At 40.7% G+C, this 13,964-nt stretch overlaps 1 protein-coding gene across 2 annotated transcripts; it reads right to left on the reverse strand.

Moving 5' to 3' along the window:
• Positions 1–220: 220 nt before the first annotated feature.
• On the reverse strand, positions 221–12,012 carry tgfbrap1 (transforming growth factor, beta receptor associated protein 1). 2 transcript variants are annotated; one of them, XM_084005811.1, is made up of 13 exons: positions 11,810–12,012; positions 9,927–10,637; positions 9,086–9,280; positions 8,565–8,719; positions 8,278–8,360; positions 7,689–7,869; positions 7,420–7,580; positions 6,891–6,948; positions 6,645–6,788; positions 5,883–6,026; positions 5,394–5,553; positions 4,670–5,130; positions 221–3,592 (listed from the first exon to the last, which is right to left on the reverse strand). In XM_084005811.1, exons 2-13 carry the CDS (start codon positions 10,621–10,623, stop codon positions 3,404–3,406), a joined length of 2,628 nt encoding a protein of 875 aa, XP_083861937.1. In that variant the 5' UTR covers positions 10,624–10,637; positions 11,810–12,012; the 3' UTR covers positions 221–3,403. The 2 variants fall into 2 exon arrangements, with proteins under 2 accessions (XP_083861937.1, XP_083861936.1); XM_084005810.1 differs by having other exon boundaries at positions 9,927–10,642; positions 11,810–12,011.
• Between the last annotated feature and the right edge of the window lie 1,952 nt (positions 12,013–13,964).

Below are 13,964 nucleotides of genomic sequence, written 5' to 3' on the forward strand. Positions count from 1 at the left end.
TAGGAATGAGCTGAGCCACAACGTTTCTGGTAATGAGGGTGTTTTTTTGTACTTAACTCCATATTTATACCTCCAAATTAAATCCAACAAGTGCAAAGCTAGTTCAACTCTCTTCCCCCTTCCCCCACAGAGCAATCATTATTAACAGCTATTACAAGAAAGAGAAACAGTCATGCCAAGACAGTGTGTGAAGGTGTGAAAATGGGAAATTGAGCCTCCATGAGATGATATATAGTTTCATGTTTATTAAAATGGGACGGATTTACAGTTTGTACACTCCATCCACATTGCCTTTGATTTAGAAAGCAACAAACAAGTACAAATGCAGTATATACATACCAGCATACATATATTTATAAAATACAATAGTATGTTTTTTCACACAAATGTACTGTATTTTTTTTAATTATTTGAAGTCATGGTTAGGAGGTCTTTTAAGCAAGCTACACAAACTGTTGTGCTGTGCAAAAGCTGTGAATTTCTGTCACGGAAAGCAAGTCAAGCCTACAGAATCGACAACATTCACATCTCCATGTTAGAAAAATAGTCCCAAGTTCCCTCACAGAAATGTGTTGCAATTACAGAAGGCTAGCATCAACAGCACAGGCGCCAGAGAAACAAGCAAAATCCACAACAGTGATGTGTTTAAGAAGGTTGGACAACTGATTTTGTTTGTTTGCTTATTCAGAAACCGACAAAGCTTAACAATTAATATTTTGTACTTTGTAGTTCATAAGAGTAGGGATTGATGTCTTCTGATCTTGAGAGTTACAATATCCTTATTATAATAATATTTTTGTTATATAACCGTATATAATCTGGGCGTCTTTAGTGAGAGACAGTGGCACATCTCTAGGATGAGAGACAAGTCCTAAATATGAAACAGAAAACATCTAGGTACGCAATTATTTATTCCATGTGCATCAGCTTTACGTAATCATGTTTTGTTTTTGCCAGGATTCATCTCTAACTGCACTGTTATCCATTTCATGAATCTTTTACCAACAATAATGACATAATTTGTGAGAAGACGTGAAAAATGAGTTTGACAAACATACTTTTAGCAAGGCTGCACCTCCAACAGACATTTAGGAATACATCCCTGATTTTTGACTCACACAATTTTGCAACACAAACACAGTAAGCACCTGTCCATCTGGGAGAAACATTTATCAGGTTATTGTTGTGTGACACATGCTCAACTTTTTGAAAGCACTAAAGGAAATGTGATGTTCTGTGATGACAAACCTGTATAGAAATATGGGACTTTTTTATGGTATAATACTTCCTTTCTTTCCCTTCTGAGAGGGATGGAAAAGTTAAAGCCATAACTCCATGTATCAAGCCACATATTGTTCTTGGACCATCAAAGCCATGATGGTTTTTGTTTTCTCTCTTTTCTATAAATTAGAAATAATGTTTCGAAGTAATGTTCAGTGTAACATGCATAATGAGCAACTGTTCTCTTTGACAGTCCTATGTTTTTGTTAGGTACGCGGTAGAAAATTATCGTAGTCCAGATAAACCACTTAACATAGGTTTTTATGCCAATCCTGTACACTGTCACAATATGTCTGATGCAACAGTAGGAAGTTGGCATTTCCTTTTAACCAAGGGCATGGTGTGTGTTAATTGATTTTACTGTGGGGTAGAAAATACAGGAGAAAAAATTATTAAGAAGATTTGTTCCAAACAGCTCAATAATTTTTAACCATAATGTAGAAAGAAAATTCAGGGCATTTGGAAGAATAGTGATAAAGAATACCATCAAGTATTTTCCATAATGTTCCACCTGCAGTTAATTTAGTCATACACACTACTGCCATCTTGTGGTCAAATACTGTTTTAACGCCTCAATATGCAAGTCGCGAAAATATACCAGAATAACCCACAGATCATAATAACGATGATGAATTACAATTATCTAGGGGTATTCAAATTGAATAATTTTAGATTAAAAATATCTTCATATGTCTCTCCTAAATATTTAAATTTGCCATTGACATTTATTCTGTTTTGTGTTGATATGATGTTTCCTACCCAAACACACAGAATGTCTCTATGACAGCAAGCAAAATTAAGAAAAAATGTATGGAGCTTCACATCACATCAAGCTTTAGAGGGTCAATCTGAATGCAAGTTGAGTATTGATCGCCAGTTACACATATTGATGAGTAGTAAAGCAACGTAAGATTTTTCAATCCACAGACGACACACTGAGACAAGGTTTCCGACCATGGTGACTAATAGGTTTGGTGACTATCGGATTTTGAACTGAATTACTGTGAATACAACATCTGGTGACCTAATAACTGAGGGGAAAATAAAGCAGCAGTGAGACCAGATCCCAGAGACAGACAGAAATTAGTCTTTGTAGTATTTCACATTAAAACCTAACACTGCACTGTGCAAGTTAGGACAATATTAATACACTACACATGAGGTGATTAGACCGAACTGTAAGAGTGGTAATAGTGTGCATGCTTCGGAAATATTTGCAACAGGTTTCAAATATTGTGTTATATATTCTGAAGTTCAAGCAGATTCTCAACCTCAGGTTTAAAACTGTTGAAGAGAAGATGATGACCGCTACAGCACAGAGCCCCCATATCAGCACAGGAACCCGTCTTTAACCAGTTCTCTGTTCAAATGGATTAAAGGGTCAGGTGTCTCAGCTGTGTTCAGACCTGGCATCAACATGCGTCTTGGGTGATCAAGACACGTTAATGTCTCCTGCATCTCGAGTGGCCACTTGTGATTGGATCTCACTTCCCTGCTCTATGTAAATCATCAGTTGTGTCAAGCTATACACAGCGCCAATTTAGGAGTTTCCCTCGAAGGGACGGACTGCGGGATACTGTGGATGGATTCCAGAAGAGTTGAGGGTTCCCCCAGCGCGGGGAGCAATAGATGGCTGTCATATCCCCATCGCCGCCGCCACCTCCAACAACACAAACAAAATTGAGTAGGCGGTCCTTCAATGTTGCCCAGAACTAATTCATATACACACTGCTAAATGTTGTCAGAGCGATCGGACCGTAATGCTTCCTCAATGCATCTTGGATGCGACTTTACTTGGAGCCATTCACTTGTCACCAGATCACCTAAGACGCATGTTAATGCCAGGTCTGAACAGGCCTTATGTTTAAAACTTGCAGTCTGACTGCATGGTATAATTGCAGCACAGGAATAAATGGATTAAATCATCCATTTTTCCCTTGCACTCTCAAATACATACACACTTGCACAGCTTTCTTTGCGTTTCTCATCATCTCCATAGCAGACTCTACTATGGCAACGGATGTTCTGTGCTTTTTTTTTTAATCCCCACCGTCCTCAGCATGTCCTGCTGAAGTTTGATGCCTCCGATCACAGATCACATGTCACATGGCAATTTTCAGTCTCACGTATGGTTACTGCTATTGGTTAACTGTCTCTTTGTGGGAGAGTCTCTTACTCTCTGGGCGACACAGTGGGTGTGGACAGGCACTCCACCTGGCAGACACACCACATCAGGCTCACTGAAGGTGTTGTGGCACAGGTGGCATCCTTTCTTTTCAGACACAAAGATTGGTTTCTTTCGGTCTTTCAACTGAGGAGAAAATACATGAAAGTAGAATTACAATGACTTAAGCAGTAATGAGCCTAAATATAGAACTAAAGATGTTAAAATGCCAAGAGAAAATTGAATAATCTATTATAAGGACAATATATGCTAATTTATCAGCATGTGTAAATGGGTTTAAATATTTGTTCCGTTTCTAAGAACACATTTTACTTGGATGCCAACATCACTAGCTCCATAATCTGCTTCAACTTTTTTTAAAAACAAGTTATATTTGCAAGAAATAAACTAAATTCAAAAAGTCAAAGAAATGGGAAAAAAAAAAAAAAAAATGTAGAAATAATACAATCAGATGTCAATGGCATAATCTGCCAATTCAAATGTCTGGTAACCACAGCAACAAATGATTATTTTCATTATCAATTCATTTGCACACTCAAAAAACACAGAATGCATCGGCAATCCGAAAAAGTCCCGCCCCCTTCGTTCAGACCTCTATTCAAAGCCACTCCCCCACAATGCCAAACGAGTGCTTAAGATCAGCAGAGTCAGTGCAATCAGGAAGTATGTATTGACAGACAGGCAGGCCGTCCAATAATTTTCTCCGGCCCGACTTTTTTGATTGAACAGGGTTTTTCACTGCTGCGGCGAACACAGATAATTTATTATTTTTTTCATGTCAGAGCATTTAATGTGTTCCTTGCTATCAGCATGTTACGAGGATTTCAAGTAATATAACAAAGTGTTTCTGAATAGAAACACCTACTCAATTTAATTTATTGATTTGTACAAAACCACTAAAAAGTTTGGAGGTCACTTGTTAAATTGATATTCTTCTTTTTTTAATATAACTGGTTGAATCATTATACAGCGATTTGTTCTCCTCAAAATATGACTTTTGAATATTAACTTTTTTGCAAACCCTTCATACAAAATATGAAATAAATAAATAAACTTGGTAACAAAGCAAATATGTTAATCTAACTAATGATGGTTTCGTACCCAAGCCAGTAAAACAACACATTACATAAATATAGCAGAGTAAGAAGAACGTATTTACTTAACTAATTTGCATGTTTATGTATAACGTTATGCGTTTCTCACCCTGTCATGCAGCAGTTGAAGGTTTTCAGAGTGGGCTAGCCCCAGAGCAATCTGGGAGGTGCGGCAGGCATGCATGCTGGCCCTGATGGCTCGACCCAGAAACGGCCGCAGCAGCTGCAGTGACCAGCCCTCGGGGAGCATGCGCATGACACGAACTGCATCGAACACTTCGCCGTGCCGATTTAGGAGGTCCACTGCTGCCATCTCCAGGTCTCCACCTCCGGCTGCAGTCTGTGTTTTTCCAGGAAGGTTCCCATCTAGATATACCCCCAAGAGCAGGTGAAATAGCTCCTGTCTGTAAGCAGAATCCTTACAAGAAGAGGCCCATATACAGAAGGCCTCAGCAGACGGGAAGTCTCTCAGCTTGTGCACCAATATATGCAGTGCTTTGTCATGCTCCTCCAGTTTTCCATGTAGTGTTGCACACTCTAGCAGCAGTTGTTCACAATTCTCCATCTTACCTAAACAGAGCAGAAGGATATGAAACATTAAGGGCGAAACCTTCATAAGAATCTCTCTTTGTGATTTGGAGAATCACGCCTTGTTATCAAGGATTGTCCAGTCACTTTTAAACCCAGAGCTGCACTCTACATTGTATTTAAGACTCTACAAGATGTCATAATGTATTTGTTAAGTAAACTAAATCACTTAAGTTGTCAAAGAGCTGTTTAAATCCATCTTAAAAATAATATATTTAAGTGGCATCTTCACACCTGTGACTCACCTAAAAGAAACTGTGCACGGTATAGGTTGGACTGCCTGAGCAGAGCTTGGAGCCTCTCTCGAGCTCTGGAGATCTGCTCTACATCTGTTGGTGACTCTGACAGCAGCAACGAGACTCTCTCCAGGTACAACACGGCCAGGTGTGTGTGGAACTTCTCTTTCTGAATCAACAAACAATGAAGAAAACAATCGCAATTCAATAAACTTTCTTGAATGAAAAAAAAATAGAAAAATGAAAATTTTTAAGAAAAATTTGTTTTCTTAAAAAGACTGTCTACATTGATCAAACGCAATACTCAGATATTAACTTAATTTAAGCTGCATTTTTCTAGGTACCTTAATCTCAACAGTTATTAAAGATGTTCTTTAAAAAAATAATTTAAGAACAGAAAAAAGAAAGAGGTTGGCTACCAAGTCCACAACCAGGGTCTCCAAGTTCTCTCTAACCACAAAGCCGCAGCGGATATTTTTTTTATCCTATTTATTGTACCTTTATCCGTCTCTCTAGCACCAGATGTTCCAGGTAGAGAAGCAGCGCCTGGCTGTGCTTTACCAGGTAAGTGATGACATCATCAGGGTTCAGTTCTGGCAGCTCTTTACTGACAGGCCTCTTAGTAAAGATGTGGATGCCTATCTACGAACAAAAAAGAAAGAAAGGTTACCAATATAGCTTGATCACTTCATGCAAAATATGTATATGATGTATATAATACATCATGACATAAAATGATGTGAACATAATCAGGCGTGAAGAAGAAGCAAGCAGGTTATACGATACTCTCTCTATTCATGTTACACCGTGGGTTGCAGTCTATCTGCTTTTTCTAGTCCGGTCACACATGAATGGTGTTGTATACTGGTATATGAAAGAGAGATCAGTACTTCCATTTATTTAATAAGGAACTAAAGAATAGGCTTTTGAGCACTGGGAGTTGACAGATCACATCTCTCCTGCCACCCTGACAAGTACATTTTTGTTTTACTTGATTTTACCTTTATATAATTATGCTTATGTGTTTTTTCATTTTAGATTTTTATGGTTTAATCTTTTGTTCTCTGAAAATTACCCCTCTTGGTTGATTTGCAGTTTTGTTTTCTGTTACTCAAAGGGCATTGTCTTTGAAATTTCAAAATTATGAATGCAACTGGTTTTCGTTAAAAATCAACTTTACGTGAAGTTGTAAATAGCAGTGATAGTCTAAGCACGGTTACATTTTTGAGGTCTACTAATTTAAAGATCCTGGTAACCTACGGTGGGATCCTTCCGCATGGCCCAGTCTGCATACTTCCATACAAGGTCCAGATTGGAGCTGCAGCAGAGAAAGTCCACAATGTACTCGTAAAGGTCCGATCTTGTGGAGTCCTGCAAATCCCCATCTGCCACGCGCATCCACAACTGTCAGGAAACCATAAAGAGGGAATATGGTAAATACCTAGAACATGTTGGTGCAGATTTGTCTGTGAGAACCCATATTAGACACACTTTAGGCATACACACCTGAAGAGCTGCGGAATCCTGACCATGACAATGATAGAGCAGCCCAAGTGCAAAATATCTAAGAGAGGGTGAAAAAAGACTGAATGAAGCAAAGCCTCTCCCTCATGAATCTATTTTTGTACAAAGAAATTGGATTGACTAAACTAAACACAGTACTAGAGCTTTAATCGGGTGGTAATTAACAGTATTTACCCAACAAAGCCTCTTCTCATTCAAGTCCCTGTAGGAAATTGCAAATGTACTGCTTCCATCAGTGTCTACTAAATACTAGTTTTAAGAATGATATGATCAAATTATTACTACCAATTTACCCTAATCACTTTCTATCAAATAATACACTCACGATGTGTTGTTGCGTGTTCAGATTAATTGTATTTGTGGGCCCATTCCAACACTAGCCACTCTTAACATGTAAAGGCCCTGGAAACTTTAAGATGCCTGTTTTAAAATGCAGTTCTGCATATTGTTCATGTGATAATTTTCTTTAAAAAGACGTGAAACTCAAAACCAAAAATACAAGTTTACACACTTGTGATATTTCTCCAGCCATGGGACGCTGTCTGCTAGAAGGCAGGCATTGTCTGAAGCTAGCAGGTCTAGAAGGCTGTCGTGATCCTGTTCAGCGTACAGCTTTAATAGTGCAGTGTCCACATCCTCTCTACAGCCATTGGCCACTTCTGTGCTTCGTACCTGTGTGTAGCGATAGGAAAAACATTTTGTAGTACAAGGACTTCTGAAATGTGAATTCACTGCGTGAGTGTAATTATGTGTAAATAAATATTTTTCTACTCAGTTTACCTCTCCTAAATAACTGATGAGGAATTTCTTGCATCGCAGCACTTTTTGCTGGTCGCCCTGTGCCAGGTGGTTGAGATCTGCAAACTCGTGGAGAGGAGGGTGGCAGCGTGTGAACGAAGAAGAAGCTGGCAGTAACAGTGGGTAAAGAGATATCAACTCCCGCACATCCAGTTGGCCCTTGCTGCAAATACAAAAACATTTGTTATAATATTAATAATGGAAAATGTTCAATGTGCATTTGCAAGGCAGAAAAGTACACCTTGATTATTGAACAATTACAAATACATTTCAAATTCCTCCCATGGCCATACTTGAAACATGTCCTCTTGGCAGGGACATCTATAAAGTTATAACATTGTGAAGTAATAACAAAGATTGGGGAACTAAATGTGCCCACTAAAATGCAGTTAGAGCAGGAACAGTTGGTGTCGGGGTACCAACTTGGTCAAGTAACCAAAGTCGTTCAGTGAAATAGAGTTCTTGAGAAAGCACCACAGTGCACTTCCCAGGCTCAAGACAAAGACATTTTAATCCCATGACTTAACAGAGCAGTTTAAAAAAACAAAGTAACACTGGCTAGGACTCTTACCTGAAGTGTTCTTTTGCTTCTAGAAACTGAAGTTGGCCAAACTGTATAAAACCTGCCTGCTGGAGGATTCTTTTGTGCAAAATCTGTATATGCAGAAAGTAACAATATGTGAGACAATTGTGTTTTTTTAGTTTAGAAAAAAAGTACGGTAAGTAATAGTTTACATTAAAATATCTCAGCCAAGGAAAAGCTATTATATTAGAATTGATTATTGGCGATGCCATCATTACATACTGTATTACACTATCTTTTCAGCCATAAAGTCAAAACAACACAATGTTGGTTACCTGGAACTTGTCTTTGGGAATATTTTGCTGTGCTCCCTCTGTGAGGATGAGTGCCTCCTCCACTCTGTGACTGGCCAGTAAATCCTGAATCTGTCTCTCCAGTGGTAGGGGTACCAGGACATACACTGCCTTTGTGGAGGCCAGAATGACCTTTCCTGAAACACACAACACTCACAGGTCAGAACTTCAACACTATTAAACAGTCACAAATATGCATAGCGCTATCCAAGTGTAAAGCTGTAATAGGCTTTTCTGCAAAAAATGTTTTAGTTTCTTCATCTAGCAAGGCAATGGCTATTCCCATCCCTACACTACTGAATAACAGGCCTGTTTTCAATTCTTACTTTTCACAGATCTATGAAACAAGGTAGAACTGGAAAGTTAAATACTAGGATTGTAATGGTATGAGACTTTCACTTTTTTTTGTAACAGCAAAAGATAGATAATCACTTTTATTAAATAGATGGTTTCATGAGATGGCATAGGTTGAAACTCCTTGAGGAAGCTATATGTGGAGATACCTTCAAAGTCTTGCAAAATGTGTCCATCCCTGAATGAGAGGGTCTGTTTCAGCTGTTGGTCCAACATGCTGTGGATGGTGATGAAGCTTTCATCTAAAGCCACCACATAAGGAAAGCACACAGCAGCACCAATCACGCTCTCTGACCAGTTGACTGGTGCCCGTTGAGATACCCCTTCTGCATTGGCAAACATTCCTGGAGAGAGAGGTGGAGAGACAATTTTAGAGAGATAGAAGATAAACAGGGAGATGTCATGCAAACACTCGCTTAAGTCAAGAAATACTCATAATAACTTTTCCAAAACGTAAACAGCAGATGCAAACAAGATGTGAAGTTTAGCCTGTTTTGACAATCCACAGACTGCATGTTAAATAACTACTTAAATAAATACTTAAGTGTCATAAAACTGTTGGTTGCAACCACTGAGTACACATGAAAATGTTAAATGGGTACAGAATTAAATTAAAGAAAAACTACAAATGCTTTGATTTCTGCTGCTGTGTTCACAAAATGTTATTTAAGACTATTTAAAGGCATATCAATACTAGATAGAATGCAATTTAAAATATTTATATTAAGTAAATGAATGTATAGACATTAATATCATTACTTCCCAGCTGTAAAAACAACCCCACTAATCCATAAACTTGACCTGGACAAAGATTAATGTGTTGTATTAACCAATTAAAAATGTAGTAATTAAAGTTTTGGATAAAAATTAACCAATCCACTGCAGAAGATTTGTAAATTATGCTCCAAAACTTTTTAATAGCTTGTTCTGAGGGAACTGAATCGAATGTGTTTGAACGTCTGAAGATGTCCTTGTTTTGTCCGTACTTACCCAGACCACCAGGTGCTGCTAAGAGGAATTCCTCCCTCCCGATCCTCTTCACAATGGGTATCCTCTCTTCACTGTTGTAAGGGAAGAGGTCTTGGGAGGCTCCTGTGTGGTAGTTCAGAATCATGTACTGTGTAGCGAGTGCCAGGCACAAGAAGTAACCGTCAACACTGACGGCACAGGGCTGCTCAGGAGTGGTCACCTCTTTGACCAGCTGAACTCTGTCCTCATACACCATGTAAATCTGCACCGTCCGCCGCTTGACGGAGAGCACACCCATTTCCACACAGAATGGATCACCATTCACTGGGTTCTCGTTAATGCAGAACGTCGTCACGCCTCTGATCTTGGCTCCACCACCTGCTGCAGAGGGCACGGTCTCCAGTGTCACCATGTCAACCAGAAAGACTATTCCATCGCAAAGCACTATCAGACGCTCCAAAGCAGAGGCTGCCCGCAGCTCAGCAACTGGTTTCTTGAGGCCCAGATATTTGTGCAGCAGCTTCTGAGCCGAGTAACTCAGTTTCCCTTTGGAGGAAGTGACCTCGTCCAGCAGGAAGTGGTGGATGAAGCAGTCATTGGTGCCCATGTACAAGTGCTTTCCACAGCATTCAATGCACTCAATGTTGATGCGAGCCTTGTCGCCCATGAGGAGATCTCGCTCCACAGCGGGGACTAGCTCAAAAGCCTTCACACTCATCTCAGCCCAGGCATCTACACTAGATGATGGAAAACAGACAGGCATCAACAAAACTGCAGAAAAATACCACAGCATAATGCATTCCATTTTTTTGTTAAGTCACTGGCAACACAACGATTCATAAATAGGATATGAAGCATGGGCGTGTCCCTCATTCGCAAACTCTGGATGTGTTGTATTCCTTTTAGGCAGTTGAGACTTGAATTCTGGGAAACTGTGGCAAACAGGCTTCACATTTTTCTGACATTTCATGGAACAAACAATGAATTGACTAAATAAAACGAAGAGTATGTCACAGCCTCATAATATGAACAACAAATTTCTGTTTGCACTGGCATTAAGCGTTTTGCTGTGGAATGATGACTGTAAATTACAGTAGGTGTTAACAAATTTCGCATAGGACTTTTTTCTGAGTTTGCGGGCTGGGCACTTTGGAGTTGGTAATACTTCAAATAATATTTGATGCCTGTCCCGCATCACCATACTGATTATATTAGAATTACCCCAGTGTTTCTTTACTTAGTAATAGATGTTAAAGATGTATTCAATGCCTGTCCTGTTGTGGTAAATTAACTTAGCTACTTCCCCATCACTGTAATTACGTTAGCTAATTAGCATCCTTACCAAAATCACCCGTATAATAGTTTGAAGTGAGTCCTAAACAGTATTCATGTTGAGTCTGGTTATTACTTGATTTTCTACAGTTTTGGGAAACATTAGAAACCATGCTAATCTAACGTCTCTCACGTAACGTTAACGTTGCTAAAGCTGTGACAGCTAAAGCCATTAACGCTAGTTAGCTTAGCAATTCCAAAGAAGCTAACGGCAGTAGCAAAACAATGTGGTGCTCTGGTTAACGCTGGCCCTAGAGGTAGAATTTATTGTTCGTAAACAGGTTCGGTAGACTAAGCGTGTGAAAAAGCCGAAGTCGGATTTAAATTGACTATACTAGGTAGCTTCTGCGCCAGCTAGCTAGGCTAACGTTAGCTTAAAGAAACCAGTGATGTCAATGCTAATTAAGGCTGAGCTGGATTGTCAATGTTATTTTTGCTAATATGTCTCGCTGGGTGTATGTCCGACGAAAAAGCCCCTAGTTTCCCACCGGGGTCCCCTTCGTTGAGATGATGCTCTGTGTACCAACTCCCTCCCTACTTTCTCCTGGAGCTGTCGGCGCAAGCATACCTACCGCTGTAAACAGCGCTCAGGACGGCAGGCCGTACCACCACAAACAGATGAGCCTAACTACTCCAAAACCAGCCGCCACTACATGTATTTATAGTCAAACATTAATATAGCCATGGTGCCCGGTCCGGCACCACACTGAAAGGGGTGAAGTGTAGCCTGAGTGGTAGCGTTAGGTCTTCCTTGTCCAGTATAAAACGCCACCCAGTTGCACTGAAACCCTGCTGGTTGCAGGTGATACAGGGGTGCGTTCAAGACCGTCTAGCAAGGTTGTTAGATTTTTCAACACATTTCAAACTGACATCAAACTGTCCATACCAGAGGCATTGGAGACTGCCAAACAAAGACTCACAGCCCTGGCTACCCGCCTGAAGAGGTACATTAGAGAAATATAGGCAAGAATAAGAAACAGGATGTTCTCCACAGAACCATCTAAAGTGTAGTCCTAGCGACAGGGTAATAGCATGAGAACAGACCCACTCAGGGCTAAGACTGAATATATGGGAGAAGGAGGAAACACATAAAACCAGTGCTCAGTGGCTCGTGGATCTGACCCTCTCACCCAAGGGTCGGACAGTCCTGATAATGAAGGGCCCTCAGAGGAGAGCTATTACTTCCAACTACCAGCTAATAACCTGCCACTGCACAACATGGAAGCTCCTGTTAGGCATCATTGCAGCTAAGATGAGCAGACGCATAGATCGATACATGAGCAGGGCCCAGAAAGGAATTGGTATAAACAACAGAGGGGCCAAACCCCAGCTAATGGTTGACAAAGCAGTCACTCGAGACTATAGGACCAGACAAACCAATGTGTGCCACAGCATGGATTAATTACAAGAAAGCCTATGACTCGATGGCACAAACAGTGAATGCTTGGAATAAGTACAACATCAACAGGACACTCAAGAACTCTAGAGGCCAACTCAAAGCCAATTGCACAAGTTACCATCAAGTGTGGCACATACCAAGGTACTCTGTCCCTTCTGCAAAGGCCTGAACCCCCTCAGCACGAGTATCACTAAGAGTGGCTACGAATACCAGTTCCAAGGTGAAGTAACCATCAGCCACCTCCTCTACATGGATGCTATCAAGCTGATGCTGGAATGAAGATGACATCAACTCACTGATCCACATCACCAGGATCTAGGATCTACAGCAACAACATCGGGATGTATTCAGGCTAGATAAGTGTGGTTGGATGTTATCCAAGATAGGCAAGACGATCACCACTGAAGGGGTTGAATTACCAGAAGGCAACATAGCAGATATCCAGGACAGCTCCAAATACATTGGAGTCCCTCAAGCAAATGGCAACCATGAAGAGACTGCAAGTCAACCACAACCAAATACCTACACAGAGTAAGGCAATAAAGAAGAACAGAGCCATCCCAGCTGTCATTGGGCGAAGGCAGGGTACACCCTGGACAGGTCGCCAGTCTATCACAGGGCTTACATATAGAGACAAACAACCATTCACGCTCACATTCATACCTACAGGCAATTTAGAGTCATCAATTAACCTATCCCCATCCTGCATGTCTTTGGACTGTGGGAGGAAGCCGGAGAACCCGGAGAGAACCCACGCTTACACGGGGAGAACATGCAAACTCCACACAGAAGGGCCCGACCTGGGAACCGAACCCGGCACCCTCTTGCTGTGAGGCAACAGTGCTACCCACTACACTACCGTGCAGCCCTCATCAGATACCCCGCTGGTATAATAACATGGCCAAAGGAACGATAGATGCCACTGATATCAAGAAAAGAAAGCTCCTGACCATGCATGGAGGGTGTCCCGCACCAGACAGGAGCCCAGGGGAGAGTCAAGCACATATCAGCAGGGTGTAAGATGAAGGGAACATGGAGCGTCATAACCAAGTATTTGGCATAGTGTACAGGAACATCTCTGCTGAGACTGGGCTGGAAGTCCTGAAAATGGACGACACCTCCAAAAGTGGTTGAGAATGACTATGTTGAGATCATGTGGGACTTCCAGATCCAGACTGATAAACTGGTGATGGTTAATCAACCTGACATCATGGTGGTGGACAAACAACAGAGGACAGCAGTAATGATAGATGTAACTATCCCAAGGGACAGCAACATCAGGAAGAAGGAACAGGAGAACATTGAAAATCCCAAGGGCTGAAAGAAGA

Source organism: Eutrigla gurnardus (genome assembly GCF_963514095.1).
Source record: "Eutrigla gurnardus genome assembly, chromosome: 1".
NCBI classification, from domain to species: domain Eukaryota; kingdom Metazoa; phylum Chordata; class Actinopteri; order Perciformes; family Triglidae; genus Eutrigla; species Eutrigla gurnardus.

What these genes read in the sequence shown, in the direction of transcription:
- tgfbrap1 (XM_084005811.1), bottom strand. Translation starts at nt 10,623, where the DNA reads ATGAGTGTGAAGGCTTTTGAGCTAGTCCCCGCTGTGGAGCGAGATCTC. An exon ending in GAAGCAAAAGAACACTTCAG is followed by an intron (nt 7,870 to 8,277) that starts GTAAGAGTCCTA and finishes TTGTATTTGCAG; the next exon opens with CAAGGGCCAACTGGATGTGC. An exon ending in TGGCTGGAGAAATATCACAA is followed by an intron (nt 6,949 to 7,419) that starts GTGTGTAAACTT and finishes ACCCTCTCTTAG; the next exon opens with ATATTTTGCACTTGGGCTGC.